The sequence below is a fragment of the Charadrius vociferus genome, unplaced genomic scaffold (assembly GCF_000708025.1).
Source record: "Charadrius vociferus isolate BGI_N301 unplaced genomic scaffold, ASM70802v2 scaffold615, whole genome shotgun sequence".
In the NCBI taxonomy this organism is placed as follows: Eukaryota; Metazoa; Chordata; class Aves; order Charadriiformes; family Charadriidae; genus Charadrius; species Charadrius vociferus.
The window spans coordinates 122,801-137,702 of NW_009648346.1; the positions used below are offsets into that span (position 1 = coordinate 122,801).

Below are 14,902 nucleotides of genomic sequence, written 5' to 3' on the forward strand. Positions count from 1 at the left end.
CTTGATTATTTATATACATCCTACTGGGGAAGTCTGTGGGACTTTATAACCTGGACAGAAAGACAAAAAGGGCACATACGGGATCTTGATCCAGCTGCAGGGCAGGACAGATCCTAGATCCTGCCTGTGCACTTGCAGGGCAGATCTCTGTCCTCTTCTTAACCTTTAGCAAGAGGCATACTATATTACAGCTGAGAAATGTGGACTGAAGCCTAAACATGCGAAAGGTGAGCTTTGGTATTGCATTAAGCCAATCTAAAGAGAAGTGAACTGACAGAACACTTAATGCTTCTTTTGATGCAATGTTAATTTTTCTCTGTTAAGGTTTTTTCGACGAGTTGGGTAATAGGGTAAAAGAGAAGGTAGAGAAGGCACTATTTGGGATAGGAGAGGGTGGAGGAAGATGAGACTGTCCCTTTTTGTGAGAGCTAGCTGCAAAGTTGCATTAGCTGAAGTGTCAGTGAGTTTTTCAAGTTAGACATTAAGAAATAAATTATCTGTCTCCCAGAAACTTGTCTGCCTCTATTCTGGGTACAGCGAAAAGAAGTGTGTGTTCACTTTCTCACATACATTTCTGCTCATATATTTGAGCACATGTTATTGTCACATCTCAACTTAGTCATCTTTTTTACCTTTAAAAAAAAAGATACTTTTTTTTTTTTTAGACTTTTTACATAGGATGAGCTCAGAAAGCTGCCCTGTACTTCTGCACATTTTAATTGTGGCTAGTGTTAAATGTTTTGAAACATCATGAAAATTTCTAGATTTAGATGCCTTTTAAAAGGAATGAGATGTTTAGAGAGAAATGGTAGTTGCTGCTTAAGCTCTTCTGCCTTACTTGGTTTTGGCATCTCATAATTGAACATAATGGAGAAAAAATACAGTAATGTGGTCTGCTTTCTAGAAAGTGTTGTGCATCAGGTGTAACATGTAGCCTGAAATCTGTTTCCAGGGGTTCCATGCGGATTGGGAAGGATTTTGTCTTGTTCACAAAAAAAGACGACACCATGACTTGCCTTCTGTTGTCTCGGACGTTCCATGAGGAAGAAGGCATTGATGAGGTTCGTCTGTACTTTGTTGTAATGAATTAATATGGTGAAAGCTGTCTAACCTGAACTTCCCCAGCTCTCACAGGAGAAGTCTGTCAGTGTTGGTTGCCACTCTGGTGTATGATTTTCTCAGTGTATGATATTGTCTTGGTGATACCCTTGTAGGGGTTCTCCAAAGTCATCAAAGATTTTTTCCTTTTGATTTTAATTCTGTTTGAGAGGTCTCTCTAAACTACCGCAACTTTGAAGGACTTGTTTCAGTCACTTAAAGTTGCTCATGCTGAGTTCAGGAAATGCCTAGGCTGCTTGTGTTTTTCCTTTTCCCACAAAATTTGACTTTGAGATATATTTAAATTTATTGTACTGATTTGATTTTCTATAGAAAATTAAAGGTGTGATTGAAGTTGCTACCCACAGGTCATGCACTCCAGACATCTCATCTTTCTGATCTTCTTTCTTTAAATAAAAAATCAGCATGGTTCTACCTATTAAAAACTTGTTTATCTTAATAGATAATTCAGGCATTGTTGTTCTGTATCCAGATTTTAAAGATGGAAGTATTTTTGTGCTCAAGCACAAGTATTTTCCAGGCAAGGCCAATAATGAAAAGCTGTAAATTTGCGCTGGGATAGTATCTAAGAAATCGTTTTCCATTTTAATAGTGGAGGGAGCTCTACAAAGAAGCTGTTGAGGAAGCAGTGCTTGCTAGTGGCCAGCTGATGGCTGAAGCAAGTTGGGAATAGTGATTTAGTTCCCAAAGCAGCTCTGGAGCCAGAAATTCTGGCTTGATCTCAGGTCTAAAGTGAGGACAGGATTTGTTGTCCTTGATAGGCAGCTGCGGTCTGTAATCCTATCTGTGTTTTTGTTCTAAATGGCAGAAAACACCAATAACCTTGCTAGAATTCTGTAAAAATAATGAGTGAGATCAGGATAAATATAACTGAAGGATTTTTGTATTCAAGAGAAGTTAAGCACAGAGGCTGACATTTTTAAAGAAGCAAAGTTTGGGTGTTTCTTTTAGTATTATGAATGTTATTACAAGAAGAGGGGGGGAAAAAAAAGACATTGAGTGTGTGAGTAGCTGGTACCATACAGATTACTTGGGAGTGGTTCAGTCTAAGACTAGATGCTGTAAGAAGGCAACTCAGAGGCTGGTAAAGAGGGGTCCTCAAGCATTTGACAGACATGCAAACCACTGAGAAGCTAGCAAGGACTCTTGCAGTGACTTAGGGGGCTGTCAGCAGGGCTAGGTTGCCTGGCTGTGGTCCAGAGAAGGGGTTGGCTGAAGTGGGTGAGCCTGAGTCGCTCTTTGTACAATGCAATTTGCAGGTCATCGTTCCCCTGCCCACCTGGAACGCACAAAGCCAGGAGCCTGTGACTGACAACATGGAGAAGTTTGGGATTGAGACAGAGCTAATTTACAAGTATTCCCCTTTCAAATCAGAGCAGGAAGTGATGGAGCAGTTTAATAAGATCCGTGGGGAGAAAGGTACGTATGGACTGTTGCTGGTCATGGGCAAGGTATTTGGAGTTTGGCTGGGATTCACCTGATCAACTTGTTACTTGCTCAGGCACCCTGGTGATCATCTTTAACCTCAAACTAATGGATAATGGAGAGCCAGAGCTGGATGTGACTTCTGACCCCCGAGACATTCAGATGGCAGAAACACCCCCAGAGGGAACGTAAGTGTGATGGGTGTTACAGGCCCTTGGACTCTGAATTATGTGTGGGGTTTGGCTATATACTGTGTGCATGTGTTTTTTAAAAGCTGCTGTTCTATGGTGTGTTGGAGAATTCAGAAGATCTTTAGTTTGTTCTTTAGCAGTTTGGAGTTCATGTGTATAAACAGCCCGCAGGCATTATGGTTGTGTGTTTGGCGCGAACGCCTGCGCTGGCTTGTCTCAGCTTGGTCAAAGCAGCAAACTCTATGCCCTTCTTTAGGTACCCTAAAACAAAGGATCCCGAAGCTATATTGCTACACTCATCAAAGATGTTTTAATCAGAATAACAGCTGGTTGTGAGTCTGTGCTGCTCTCACTCTGATGTTCAGTTTTGTGATTAAATGAACCCTGGCAAAATGTGAGGCGCTGGAGGTCAGGCTCCATGGGTGAATGGTATGGGTGGGTGCAGGTGGGGTGGATCACCACGCAGAGGTGATGGGAGCAGGGGATGTGCTCAGAGGGCAGCTGGAGGAGCAGAGGGCCCTGTTCAGGAAGAGCTGAGTGTTTGCTGAGTTGTTCACTTGCAGCATGAAAAGGAAAAACTGAGCTCAACTGAGCCAAATGCTTGATTAAATCCCAGAGCTCCATGGGAGCAAGCTTTACCTTTCTTATGAGATTACACACTACTTTCCTGAAGCGCTTGAATTTCCCGTAGTAATACAGTTTCAAACACTGTAAACCTAGCGATTTCTGTATGTATTAGCTTGATGTTATTGAGTAAATGGGTGCAGCAAACTTCTTGGGGACCTCCAGGGATCTAATATGCTTCTCAGTTTCTTGACTGCCTGCTGGTGAGCTTTCATGATTACCACCTGTGGTTTAACCCCAAGTGGCAACCAGGACCCATGCAGCTGTCCACTCAGTCCCTACCCTCCCAGTGGGGTAGGGGAGGAGAACTGGAAAATAAGGAAACCTTGTGGGTTGAGATAAAGACAGTTTAATAGGACAGTAATGGAAGAGAAGATAATAGTAGCAGTGATAAAAGAATATACAAATGAGTGATGCAATACAATTGCTCATCACCTGCTGATCAGTTGCCCAGCCCATCCCAAGCAGCAATCCCAGATTCCTGCCCCCCCCAGCCAAACCCCATTTATATATTGAGCATGACGTCTATGGTATGGAATATTCCTTTGGCCAGCTTGTTCTGTCTGTGCTCCCTCTCAGCTTCTGTGGGAAGCTGAAAAAGTCCTTGACTTAATATAAGCATTACCTAGCAACACCTAAACCAATGTGTGTTATCAACATTATTCTCATACTAAATCCAAAACACAGCAGCTACTGGGAAAACAAACTCCATCCCAGCTGAAACCAGGACAGCACTGATCACTGGAAGGAACTTCTTCCTCCTGACCTTGTGATACCATTTCTGTGTGTGATCAGTGCAGTTTGTTGCAGCGTACTCTTGACTAACCAAAGGGTAAGAACACACTAGTGTCATGGTTTAGGCTGGGCTGTCACTAAATGCATGACAGTGTTCCTCTCCCTTCCCAGAAGGGGAAGGAAGAGAGAATAAAGGAGAGAGACTATGGGTTGAAAAAATATATTTCACAATCATGGATAACCTGCACAATACTGTCCATAGTTAAGTCCGCGCCTCAGTCGCAAGCCCAGGTATGTGTTGCATCCCTTCCTTGATGAACTGAAGTGTCATGGGCTCACCAAGCTAAAAATAGTTCATCCTTATGTTCCCAGTCCAAATCTATCTGGAACATTTTAGCAGCCTGATCCACTTGTTGATTATTCCTATGTTCTTCAGTGGCCTGGCTCATGGGTACGTGGAATGTACCTTTATGACTAGTTTCCCTAAGCTGATCAGCAATATCTTGCCACAATTCAGCACCCTAGATGGGTTTATGTCTGCGCTCCCAGTTGCTCTGCTTCCACTGCTTTAACCATCTCCACAGAGCATTGGCCACAATCCATGAGTTAGTATAGAGTACTGGCCACTTTTCTTGTTCGGCAATGTCTAAACCCAGCTGGATGGCTTTCATCTCTGCAAATTGACTCGATTCATCTTCTCCTTCAGCTGCTTCTGCAACTCATCTTGTAGGACTCCACACAGCAGCCTTCCACCTTTGATGCTTTCCTACACTACAACAGGATCCATCAGGGAACGGAGCATACTGCTTCTCACTACCTGAGAGTTCATTGTACACTTCTTCAGCATGTGTCACCACCTCCTCTGGTGGCATTCCGAAGTCTTTGCCTTCTGGCAAGTTTGTGATCACTTCTATGATTCCTGGATGATTGGAGTTTCCTACTCGAGCTCGCTGTGTGATTAATGCACCCCATTTACTCCAGGTAGCATCGGTGGCATGATGAGTAGAAGGAACTTTACCCTTGAACATCCAGCCCAGTACTGGTAATTGGGGCACCAGGAGATACTGTGCTTCAGTACCAGTTTCCTCTGAAGCAGGTATAACTCCTTCATATGCTGCCAGGATTTCTTTCTCAGTTGGAGTATATTTGGCGTCAGAGCCTTTGTGTCCTGGACTCTAAAACCCTAGGGGTTGACCTTGAGTCTCCCCTGGTGCTTTCTGCCAGAGGCTCCAGGTAGGCCTGTTGTCCCCAGCTGTGGTGTAGAGCACATTTTTAAAGTCCTGTCCCATTCGGACTGGTCCAAGGGCTACTGCATGCACAATCTCGTTTAATGTGTTTGAATGCTTGATGTTGCTCAGGGCCCCACAGAAAATCATTCTTATTTCCAGTCACTTCATAGAGAGGTCTCACAGTCTGACTACAATGTGGAATATGCATTCTCCAGAAACCCACAATGCCTAAGAAGGACTGTGTTTCCTTTTTGTTAGTTGGTGGGGACATAGTTGTAATTTTGTTAATCACATCTATTGGGATCTGGCAGCTCCCATCTTGCCACTTAATTCCCAAGAACTGGATCTCTTGTGCAGGCCCTTTGACCTTGCCTCTTTTTATAGCTGTCCTGGTTTGAGGTAAAACAGAACCAATTTTTGGTCAGTAACTTCGCTTCTTAGCTGGGCCTCTCTAACAACTGAAATTAACAGCATATTGTGCAGACAATGTTCACTCTCTCAGGGTGATAAGACCTATGTTTATAGCTGATGCCCAGCCATGGTATGCAGAGAGGACCTTGCTTATACTTATTGCTATAACAACCAAGGCCAACCAACTTTGTTATTTGCCCCGTTGGAGGGTCGGAAGCGGAAAAGCATAGTGGGGTCCCACCTGCAAGGAGGAGCGAACAGGACAGGTGACCCAAAACTGACCAACGAGGGTATTCCACCCCATCTGCCTCATGCTCAGTATAAAGGCTGAGGGATCGAAAGGTCAGCTCTCTCTTCCTGCAATGGCCGACGTCTGAGGAGGACTCTGACTCCCGATCCTGAATGCAGATCCGGAATCCAGTTCCTGTCTGTCACTGAGTCCAGCTTGGGACTGCCCCAGTGCCAGCCGGTGTTGTGATTGTCATCTCGGGAGCTTGATACAGTTTTGTATATATTTCATTATATCTTTTTTTTATTTTATTATTAATATTTCATTAAAGTAGTTTAGTTCCTTCTAAACTCGTAAGTCTCCTTTTCCTCCTCTGCCCCTCTCTTTGAAGAGGGGTAGAGGAGAGCATCTGTCAGTCCCATCTGGGGTCCCCCAGGTCCCCAGTAGCCAATTTGGCCTAAACCACGACAATAGCCAAATCAGCTTTCAAAAGAATTTGGTTTATTTTCTTACGTTTTTTTAAAACTACTTCTGCTGTATTACCCCACACAATGCCATTGATGTGTTGCAAGTGTTCTGGAGCTTCACCCTTCTCCAGTGCAGTCTGGATGGCAAACGGTGGGGCTGTGTTTCCACCCCTGGGGCAGTCGATTCAAGGTGTACTGGACACCCCTCCAGGTGAAAGCAAACTGTGGCCTGCACTCTGCTGCTAAAGGAATAGAGAAAAACGCATTAGCAATGTTAATTGTAGCATACCATTTGGCTGCCTTTGACTCCAGTTCATACTGAAGTTCTAGCATGTCTGGCACAGCAGCACTCAGCAGTGGTGTGACTTCATTCAGGTCACAATAGTCTACTGTTTATCTCCAGTCTCCATCAGAGTTTTGCGCTGGCCATGTCGAATCATAGAATGGTTTGGGTTGGAAGGGACCTTAAAAATCATCTAGTTCCAACCCCACCTGCAGGGAAACTTTCCACTAGACCAGGTTGCTCAAAGCCCCATCCAACCTGGCCTTGAACACTTCCAGGGACAACCTGTTCCAGTACCTCACCACCCTCAGAGTGAGAAATTTCTTCCTGATATCTATTCTAAATCTCCTCTCTTCCAGTTTGAAGCCATTACCCCTCATCCTATCACAACGTGCCCTTGTAAAAAGTCCCTCTCCAGCTTTCTTGTAGGTGCCGTTCAGATACTGAAAAGCCGTTATAAGGTTTCCTGGGAGCCTTCTTTTCTCCAGGCTGAATAACCCCAACTCTCTAAGCCTGTCTTTGTAGGAGAGGTGCTCTAACCCTCTGATCAGTTTCGTGGCCTCCTCTGGCCCTGCTCCAACAGGTCTATGTCCTTCTTATGCTGGGACCCCCTGAGATGGAGGCAGTGCTGCAGGGGGGTCTTCCTGGAGGGGCAGAATCCCCTCCCTTGCCCTGCTGGCCATGCTGCTGGGAATGCAGCCCAGGATACAGGTGGCCTTCTGGGCTGCGAGTGCACATTGCCAGCTGTTAAAGGGTGAGCGAGTCTTGCTGACCGCTCTTTGGGTCTCTAACTGATGAGTCAGGTTATGGATGGGAATCAGGGAGTCTTGGTTGGTGCGATATTGTCATTGATGCACCATGGCAGTAACAGTTGGCACCTGCTGTTCTTTAACCCTCAGCAGTCCCACAACAGAAGGGTCATCTGAAAGGCCAAGGTAGACAGCTGTGTAACATCCTCAGTCTCTACAGCTACTATACCAAAAGCTCACCAATACCCTTTCGGGTCCTTAAAATACCTTCTCTTGAGGTAGTCTATGCCAAGAATGCACGGAGCATCTGGGCCAGTCACAGTGGCGTGCTTCTCCCATTTGTTCTGTTAGGGTCACTTTGGCTTCTACTGTAGTCAGTTCTTGAGACCCCCCCCCTATCACTCCAGTAATAGTGACGGATTCTGCCCCTTTATTATTTGATGGCAATAGGGTACACTGTGCGCAAGTGTCCACCATGGCTTTATACTTCTGTGGCTCTAACGTGCCAGTCCATCGAATCCATACAGTCTAATAAACTCAGTTGTCCTCCTCTTTCTCCTGGCTGGAGGCAGGACCCCTCTGATCTTGAGCATAGTACCTGCTATTAACAGATAGGTTCACATGACTTGCGTAGCTATCAACAAATGGGTTCATAGTTAAACTGGAGAACTGCTCATGGTAGCGCTTTATTGATGCCTCCATCTCTGGCCAGGTTTCCCAACTGCCTGGCTTCTCTACTGTAAGTCTATGGTATCAGCCCTGTTATCCCAGGATCAGAGCAACAGGTGATAAGTGTCTCACCTTCATGACAGCTAAAGTCCTTTCTTATATTTTGCAAGTCCTTCATAGATAAGGATTGAATGATTACCTCTGTGGCTGATTCCTCCTCCTGTGCTGACACTGCCTGAAAAGGACCCGCTCCCTGATCTGCTTGGGAAGGACCCTTTCCCTGGTCTCTATGATATGACAAGAGTTGCCTTGTGACTCTTGCAGATCACTGAAAGAAGCTTCTTCCTCCTGACCTTGTGATACCATTTCTGTGTGTGATCAGTGCAGTTTCTGTCAGAGTGTACTCATGACTTAACTGAAGGGTAAGCGAAGGCACTAGCAAGTGGGGCACACAGTGTTAAATGGTCCAATGTGTAGGTTTGACCTTTATTATCCAGCTGTATTCAAAATATCCTTTCAAGCTACAGTAATACGTGCATCAGTGTTTTGTAACGGTATTTTAAGGTGTACAGCTCAATAGAAAATCTCTGTAGAAGGCATAAGTAGAAAAAGTTTAAAATAGAAAGGCCTTTTCTTTTACCTAGCTTTCTTGCCAAAGGCTGTCTCTTTAGTGTGTTTTGAAGTAGATGTCTGTGAGCTGAGAAGGTAACAGTTACGGTTGTGTGAATCCTGCCATAGGTGCTTAAAATACATTAGGGGTAGCGCAGAGCAGCGTTGGGAGGTGCTTCTGTTGGTCACTTGGCTCCTGGGTAGCAGTTTATTAGGAAATGAGCATCTTACAAGTTTGGAGAAACTTGTTCATTTGGTTCGGATAGAGGAGGAGGCTTTGTGACAGTAGTATGTCATGGATCTTAATTGGAGGGGAATGAAGAGGCAAAAACTGCAAAGGAAAGAGGAAGCAGAATGCAGACTGAAAGGATGAGCGCTCTGACTAAAGAGGCACTGGTTACTCGGGGGGTGAATCGATGGAGTTATCGTTGGGCTACATGGCCCAGACTGGGAGAATGTCTGCTGGCAGTCCTACAAGGAAATGCTGAAGAAACTGCTCAGTCTCTGTAAGCATCCCTCTCTTGCAGAAAGCCTGAGCGCCGTTCCTTCCGTGCCTATGCTGCTGTGCTTTATATTGATCCCAGAATGAGGATCTTCATAAATGGACACAAAGTACAAACAAAACGACTTTCGTGCTGCCTGTACAAGCCAAGGTAAGTGTTGGACCCAAAGTCTGCAGACGTTCAGGACCTTTTGGAGTTTTCTTAAAGAAAGGTTTAGCATTTTTCTCTCCAGGTGTATCCTGCATAATTCCATGTTAAAGTCACAGAAACAGAACATAAGAGAATGTGATGTGGTATTAACATCATGTGAAAAGAGGTAGATAGTCAAATCTAATACCTTTGAAAATCACATGAGTAATTTGTACAATTTGTCTCCCTTTCAGAGCAAACAAAGACATGAAGATACTGATTGTTCAGAATGCCATATCCATACCAAACAGTTGGGTAACTGTTTGGTTTTTCTTTAAAGTAGGTCAAGGAAATATGTATTGTAGATGTTGGAATTATTACTGAAAAGAAACTAGACTAAGCACTTTGGAACAGTTGCTTTAAGAATTAATTTTTACATGTAGCTGATCTAGGTTTGAATAGAGATTGGGAAATACCTTTCCCTATCTTCCTTTTAAATTCCCTTAAACAAAAAATTTGAAGGTGAGCTGAGCTGTGCTGGCAGTTGGCTTAACAGGGACTGAGAAAGGTTATAGGAATGGGAGGAGAAAGGAAGAGGTCTGCCTGAGGCAATAGTGTTCCTGGGAGCACACAGGCTGCATTCTAGATACCTTAATGTGATTTCTTTTAATAAAATAATAGTAATTTTATAGAGTATTTGCAGATTGTTTTAATATAGCATTTTGGGTTGCAGTAGTGTTCCAATAGTATGGGCCCACTGTCAGCCCATTGGGTACTCTTACTAACTGCGATCCGATGCTAGGCCACTGATTGCTGCTCTAAGGGCCTGGCCAGTTTTCAACTTACAACATGGTCTGTCTGTCAAGCTCTTACTTCCTCAGCTTCTTAAATGAAAATGTGTGAAATGGTATTAGAAACTTGACCGAAATCAAGACAGATTACATCCACTGCTCTCTTCTTGTTGACCAAGCCAGTTGTTTCATTGTAGAAGGCAGTGGGTAGGTGCAGCTTGACTTGCCACTGTAAATCCTGATTTGCTGGGTAGAGAATCTCTGCATTTCTGACTGCATTTTACCTGCATGAGTGTCCCGTGTGCTGCTTCCTCTTGTGCAGCAGTCCAATAAAAGTACTGTGGAGAGAAAGCAGAGGAAAGCGCACAGGTTTTTTCTCATCAGAGACCAGCTTCTTGCACGACTCGAAGACAGGGTGCCATTGCTGTGGGATTGCTAGCATGGTCATGGTAGTATAACATGGATCAGGTCACTCCAGATGTTCATTTGCCTCAGTATGTTTTTCAAGTGGTCAGTAGTCAATGCCTAGGGAGGGATATGAGAATTTTGTTCTATACCATAGGACTGTTTTCTGTTGAAAAGAGACTGCGTTTTCAGACAATTTAGACAGCAGCTCTTCTAGGTCCCTATCAGCAATTCTGTATCTGCTTTTCATTGATTTTGGGGAATAGTTGCAGCTGTAGAAGGGGAAATTCAAATTGTAACTGCTCAGGAATGGTAATTCACGACCAAGGGATGATCTGGCATGGAGGACAAGAAAGCCCAACCACCAAATATGTTACATTGGCTGATGAGATAAGAAATGCTGTGTTACTGTCTCATAACAAGCTCAGGGGCCAATTGCAGTAAATGCAGCTGGTGCTGGCGGATGAACCCAAGGCTGGGCTGAGGTTCTGAATGCTGATGCTCATGGGATCAATGCCGGTGCAGGTGTATCTAACAAATCTGATTGTGCCACATCTTTGCAGGCTCCTTGTAGATGTGCTTACAGTGGTAGGTCGATAAAAATTCCTCAACACTGTAAAGACATTTACACTTAAAATCCCCACTCCTGACTCCAAGTTTGGGCTCCGGAAGCTGCACGGCCATCAGGACGAGCCATCAAAGCCTTCACTGTGGGTTCTGAGAGCTAGCACAGCCCTTGGGGTAGGTGCCCACTCTCTGCCCTGGACAGGTTGGGTAGACTCAGTATTTTGCCTTCAGACACCTGACCAGAACTTAGGCTGCCCTGGTGGCTCTTTCCCAGGCAAAAAACAGTAAATCAGTCCTTTCTGAGAGTGGAGTTACTCTGCTTTTACAGCTATAGGTGATTCTTTTTTTTTTTCTTTTTTCTCCCTGAACCTGCAGAAAAGTGTTGCTTATTCCCTGGATTTTCTCTTTACAGTTGGAGCCAAAGCTCACACATCCCCATTTAGCTACTGGACATTGGGTGTTCTGCAGATTAATACTACTCCCCTGCATTTGTGCAGGGACTCCCTATTTGTATGGGGGTGCACAGGGGAGGTGTACCACCATTAAGGTGTTCCTTTAGAGCACAGTTGATGCTGCAGTGATGCTCGGCTCTTTAGCATAGCTGTTTTTTGCAGAGCCTCAGTAGCCTAGGTAACTGTTGAACTTCCCTGGTCCACCAAAGGGGTGGGTAACAGGCAGTGAAGGTTCTCCTGTCTTACAGCCCAAGCAGATGGTGTGCTGTGTGTGGTACGTACCGAAGGGCTCTTTGCTAGTCTTTTGCAAAGTGTCATGATGCCTGAGCCAGGTGTTAATTTTATTCATATCCTGATAAAGGCCAGTGAACTACTGTAAGGGAGTGCCATTCGTCTGTCAGTATGGAGACACCTCTGTCCATCCATACTGTTGGTTTTATAAGGAAGTCTGTTGTAAACCAGCTGAGCATGCAAAGGGCAGGTCATTACCTGATGGTGAGTTGACACACGACTCCTGTTTGCAGTCTCTTTACATACTTTTTGGTGAACTTTGGGCCAGGTGTATTTCTGTTGGCAGTGATGCTTTCATGCCTTAGGTTGGACATTGGTAGGTACAGCCATTGGCTTGTCTGTCTGCCTTCTGGTCTGCTTTCAAGATCTGCTCAGGGAGATTGCCTTCAGGAGGTGGTGGCTCCCCTCCAACAGTAGGGCTGTGTGGCAGATTACCTTCATCTCTGAAGGAAAAGCTTGTACAAGGGCTTGTCTGCAGGTTAATGGGTTGGTGTTAGAGAACAAAGAATGGAGATACATCATGGGCTTTAGGGTATTCAAGTGCCTTTACTGAAAGCTGAGGTTTTGCAGCCAGCGCACTGTTCTTCGTCAGGAATAACAGCTTGTCTCCTGAGCAGGGCACTTGTTTTCCTTTTGTCACCTGCCCTTTCTGGAAGCCATGTTTCTGTGGGTAGGGGCTTCTCCATACCTTTCTGGAGCCTGTAACATCCCAGTGGCAGGGGCAGGCTGATTTTTTGCAGATCCTTCACCCCTGTTTGCAGATGTGATACCACAGTACCAGCCTCTCTGGGAGCGGTTCCTGTCTCCTGAAGGATCACTTCCATCTGTTCCCTCCCACAGCAACTGTTCAGGCTTGTTTAGCAGCACAGGCTGTGCAGGTAGAAGTAGCCAGGCCATGTGCAAAGATGTCCCTTCACAAGGGCACTCCAAGGTAGTCATAATAAACGTCTTGAAGTTGGGAGAGTGTGTTTTACTAGTGTGTCCTGCAGACTTCTTGTCTGTCCGACCTTTTTTCGTACGTCTTTGCTACATACGCTGTTCCAGACCACTTGAATAGGGGCTTTCCTGGCTGTGACTGAAGTCACTTGGTGTTGGAAAAGAATGTGAAACAGCAGGGCAGGTACGGTGATGGCTCATGGTGCCTATCTGGGACACCCTGCAATTGCTCGCACCACACCCTGTTGCAGAGGGGCTGCTGTCCTTGCTGTCCTCTCCATGTACTGCCCTGCCTCACGAGCTGGGTGCGCTGAGATAATTCAGCTTCACCCTGCTTCTTGGTTTTTTTTTTTTTTCCCTTTTCTTTCCGTCAGAAAAGTCAGGCAGGATGTGGGTGAGGTAATTTAATTATGCCAACATGTCAAAAGCAGTCTGGTTTTCAGAATATGTTCTCTCTCTTGGCCCCAGGTAGTTTTAATTGCCTTTAAGTTGATTTGGGGAGATGGTGCTGCCAAAAACCTGACTCTGCATCTCCTACCACGGTTATAGGGTGATTTCTGGAAGAGCTAGCACCTGCCTGTGTTTTCCCCAGTGAGGAGATACTTATAGCAGAAAACTAATTTAGTAAATGCAGAAATGTATTTAAGTGCACTGTGCTTGAGATAGGAATTTTGTGGATTGGGGAACAAGGGTTGGTGAGATAATTTCTAACATCAGTATCAACATCCATGTGTGCTCTCCCACAGAAACATACCTAAATGATTTTTTTTCATCTGTGCAAGGTGATTTCTCATGGATCCTGATAGGTTATCGGCCATTTGGGGGGATCTTGTCTCTCATTGGGATCTAAATGTTGTTCCTCCTACATTAATGAGCTGGTCAATCAAACCTTACGTCTGTATGTTTTTCAGCCTCTCTCAGTAAAAACAGCTCTAGTGGCTTTTGCTTTGGCTAAATGCTGGAGAGGTTTATTTTTTCCTAAAAAGTTCTTTGGGATGAGATTTTCCTCTCAATACATCCAAGCCCTTGTGTGTTAAGGCAATTTGAGTTCCTGCAGGCTCTGAATTTCCTTCGTGGTGTCATCTCTCTCGCCCAGTTACATGCCTCTGCACAGAGGTGATGCATACTCACAAGCTTTTGTGTCTTATATGTGCGGCCTCTTGCACGCCGCAGTAGTCACTCAGATTGGGATCTGCATTTTGGCATGTTTACGATATAGGGAAGGTGAAACAAGCCACTGCAACTCAAGCACAGTTTACAAGGTTGTCTGTCAGATGTGTAGCATACAGAAATATCCTGAAGCTTGAAGCTCTGTTCAGAGAATTGCTGTGCCACTTGGAGGTTTGAGCTAGCCCTGAGTGGAGACAGGCACTGTCAGACTGTACGTGTAGACAGCTGTGTGCAGGAGAAAGGAAGGGTTATTTATCTGTAATGGGAGGTTTTTGAGAAACTTTCCCTATATATATTCACTCCTCCTGTCTGCTTCTGAAGAAGTTATTTCTCTAAACTTTGGGATTTCTTCCAAGAATATGGATATTTTACTCCCCACCGGCTAATGCAGAAGGGGTTATTGCAGTTGCAGCTACTACTAAAGCATCTCTGTCTTAAAAAGTTTTTGCCAAACTGCATCCAAAAATGTCCAGTCTGATATGTAAACCTCCTTCTCCATTTATTGAATCTATTGAGAAGAGTAGAGTAGCATGTGGAGACCTTATTCTCTCATACAGTGATGAAATCTTGGTTTGACCTTACTGCTGAGTTTGCTGATTATTAAGTTTTGATCATCACAGGATGTACAAATATACTTCAAACCGTTTCAAGACTCGTGCAGAGCAAGAGGTGAAGAAAGCAGAGCACATGGCGAGGATAGGTGAGTCTTCGGGGTATGCATGCATCCTGATTTTGCTGTAGCAAAGAAAAGGACTGAAAGAGCCTGCCTTGCTGGATATGACCTGAAATTGCTTGCTTCTGTGAGCATCACGGTTGCTCAGGAAATTAGGTATTACAGTGACTACAGATGACCCAGACTTATTTCCATGCGATGGAAGGAAGGTACACTGTTCCCTAAGACCACTTCTCCAGGGAAAT

The 14,902-nt window shown here is 44.7% G+C and overlaps 1 protein-coding gene across 1 annotated transcript in view; it reads left to right on the top strand.

Moving 5' to 3' along the window:
- The window catches only part of MORC2 (MORC family CW-type zinc finger 2), a 50,437-nt gene that overhangs the window by 11,856 nt on the left and 23,679 nt on the right, over positions 1–14,902 (top strand). The window contains exons 5-9 of the mRNA XM_009885093.1: positions 953–1,061; positions 2,379–2,538; positions 2,621–2,732; positions 9,268–9,393; positions 14,605–14,684. Coding sequence (XP_009883395.1) covers positions 953–1,061; positions 2,379–2,538; positions 2,621–2,732; positions 9,268–9,393; positions 14,605–14,684 — 587 coding nt within the window. The remainder of the gene's footprint in view (positions 1–952; positions 1,062–2,378; positions 2,539–2,620; positions 2,733–9,267; positions 9,394–14,604; positions 14,685–14,902) is intronic.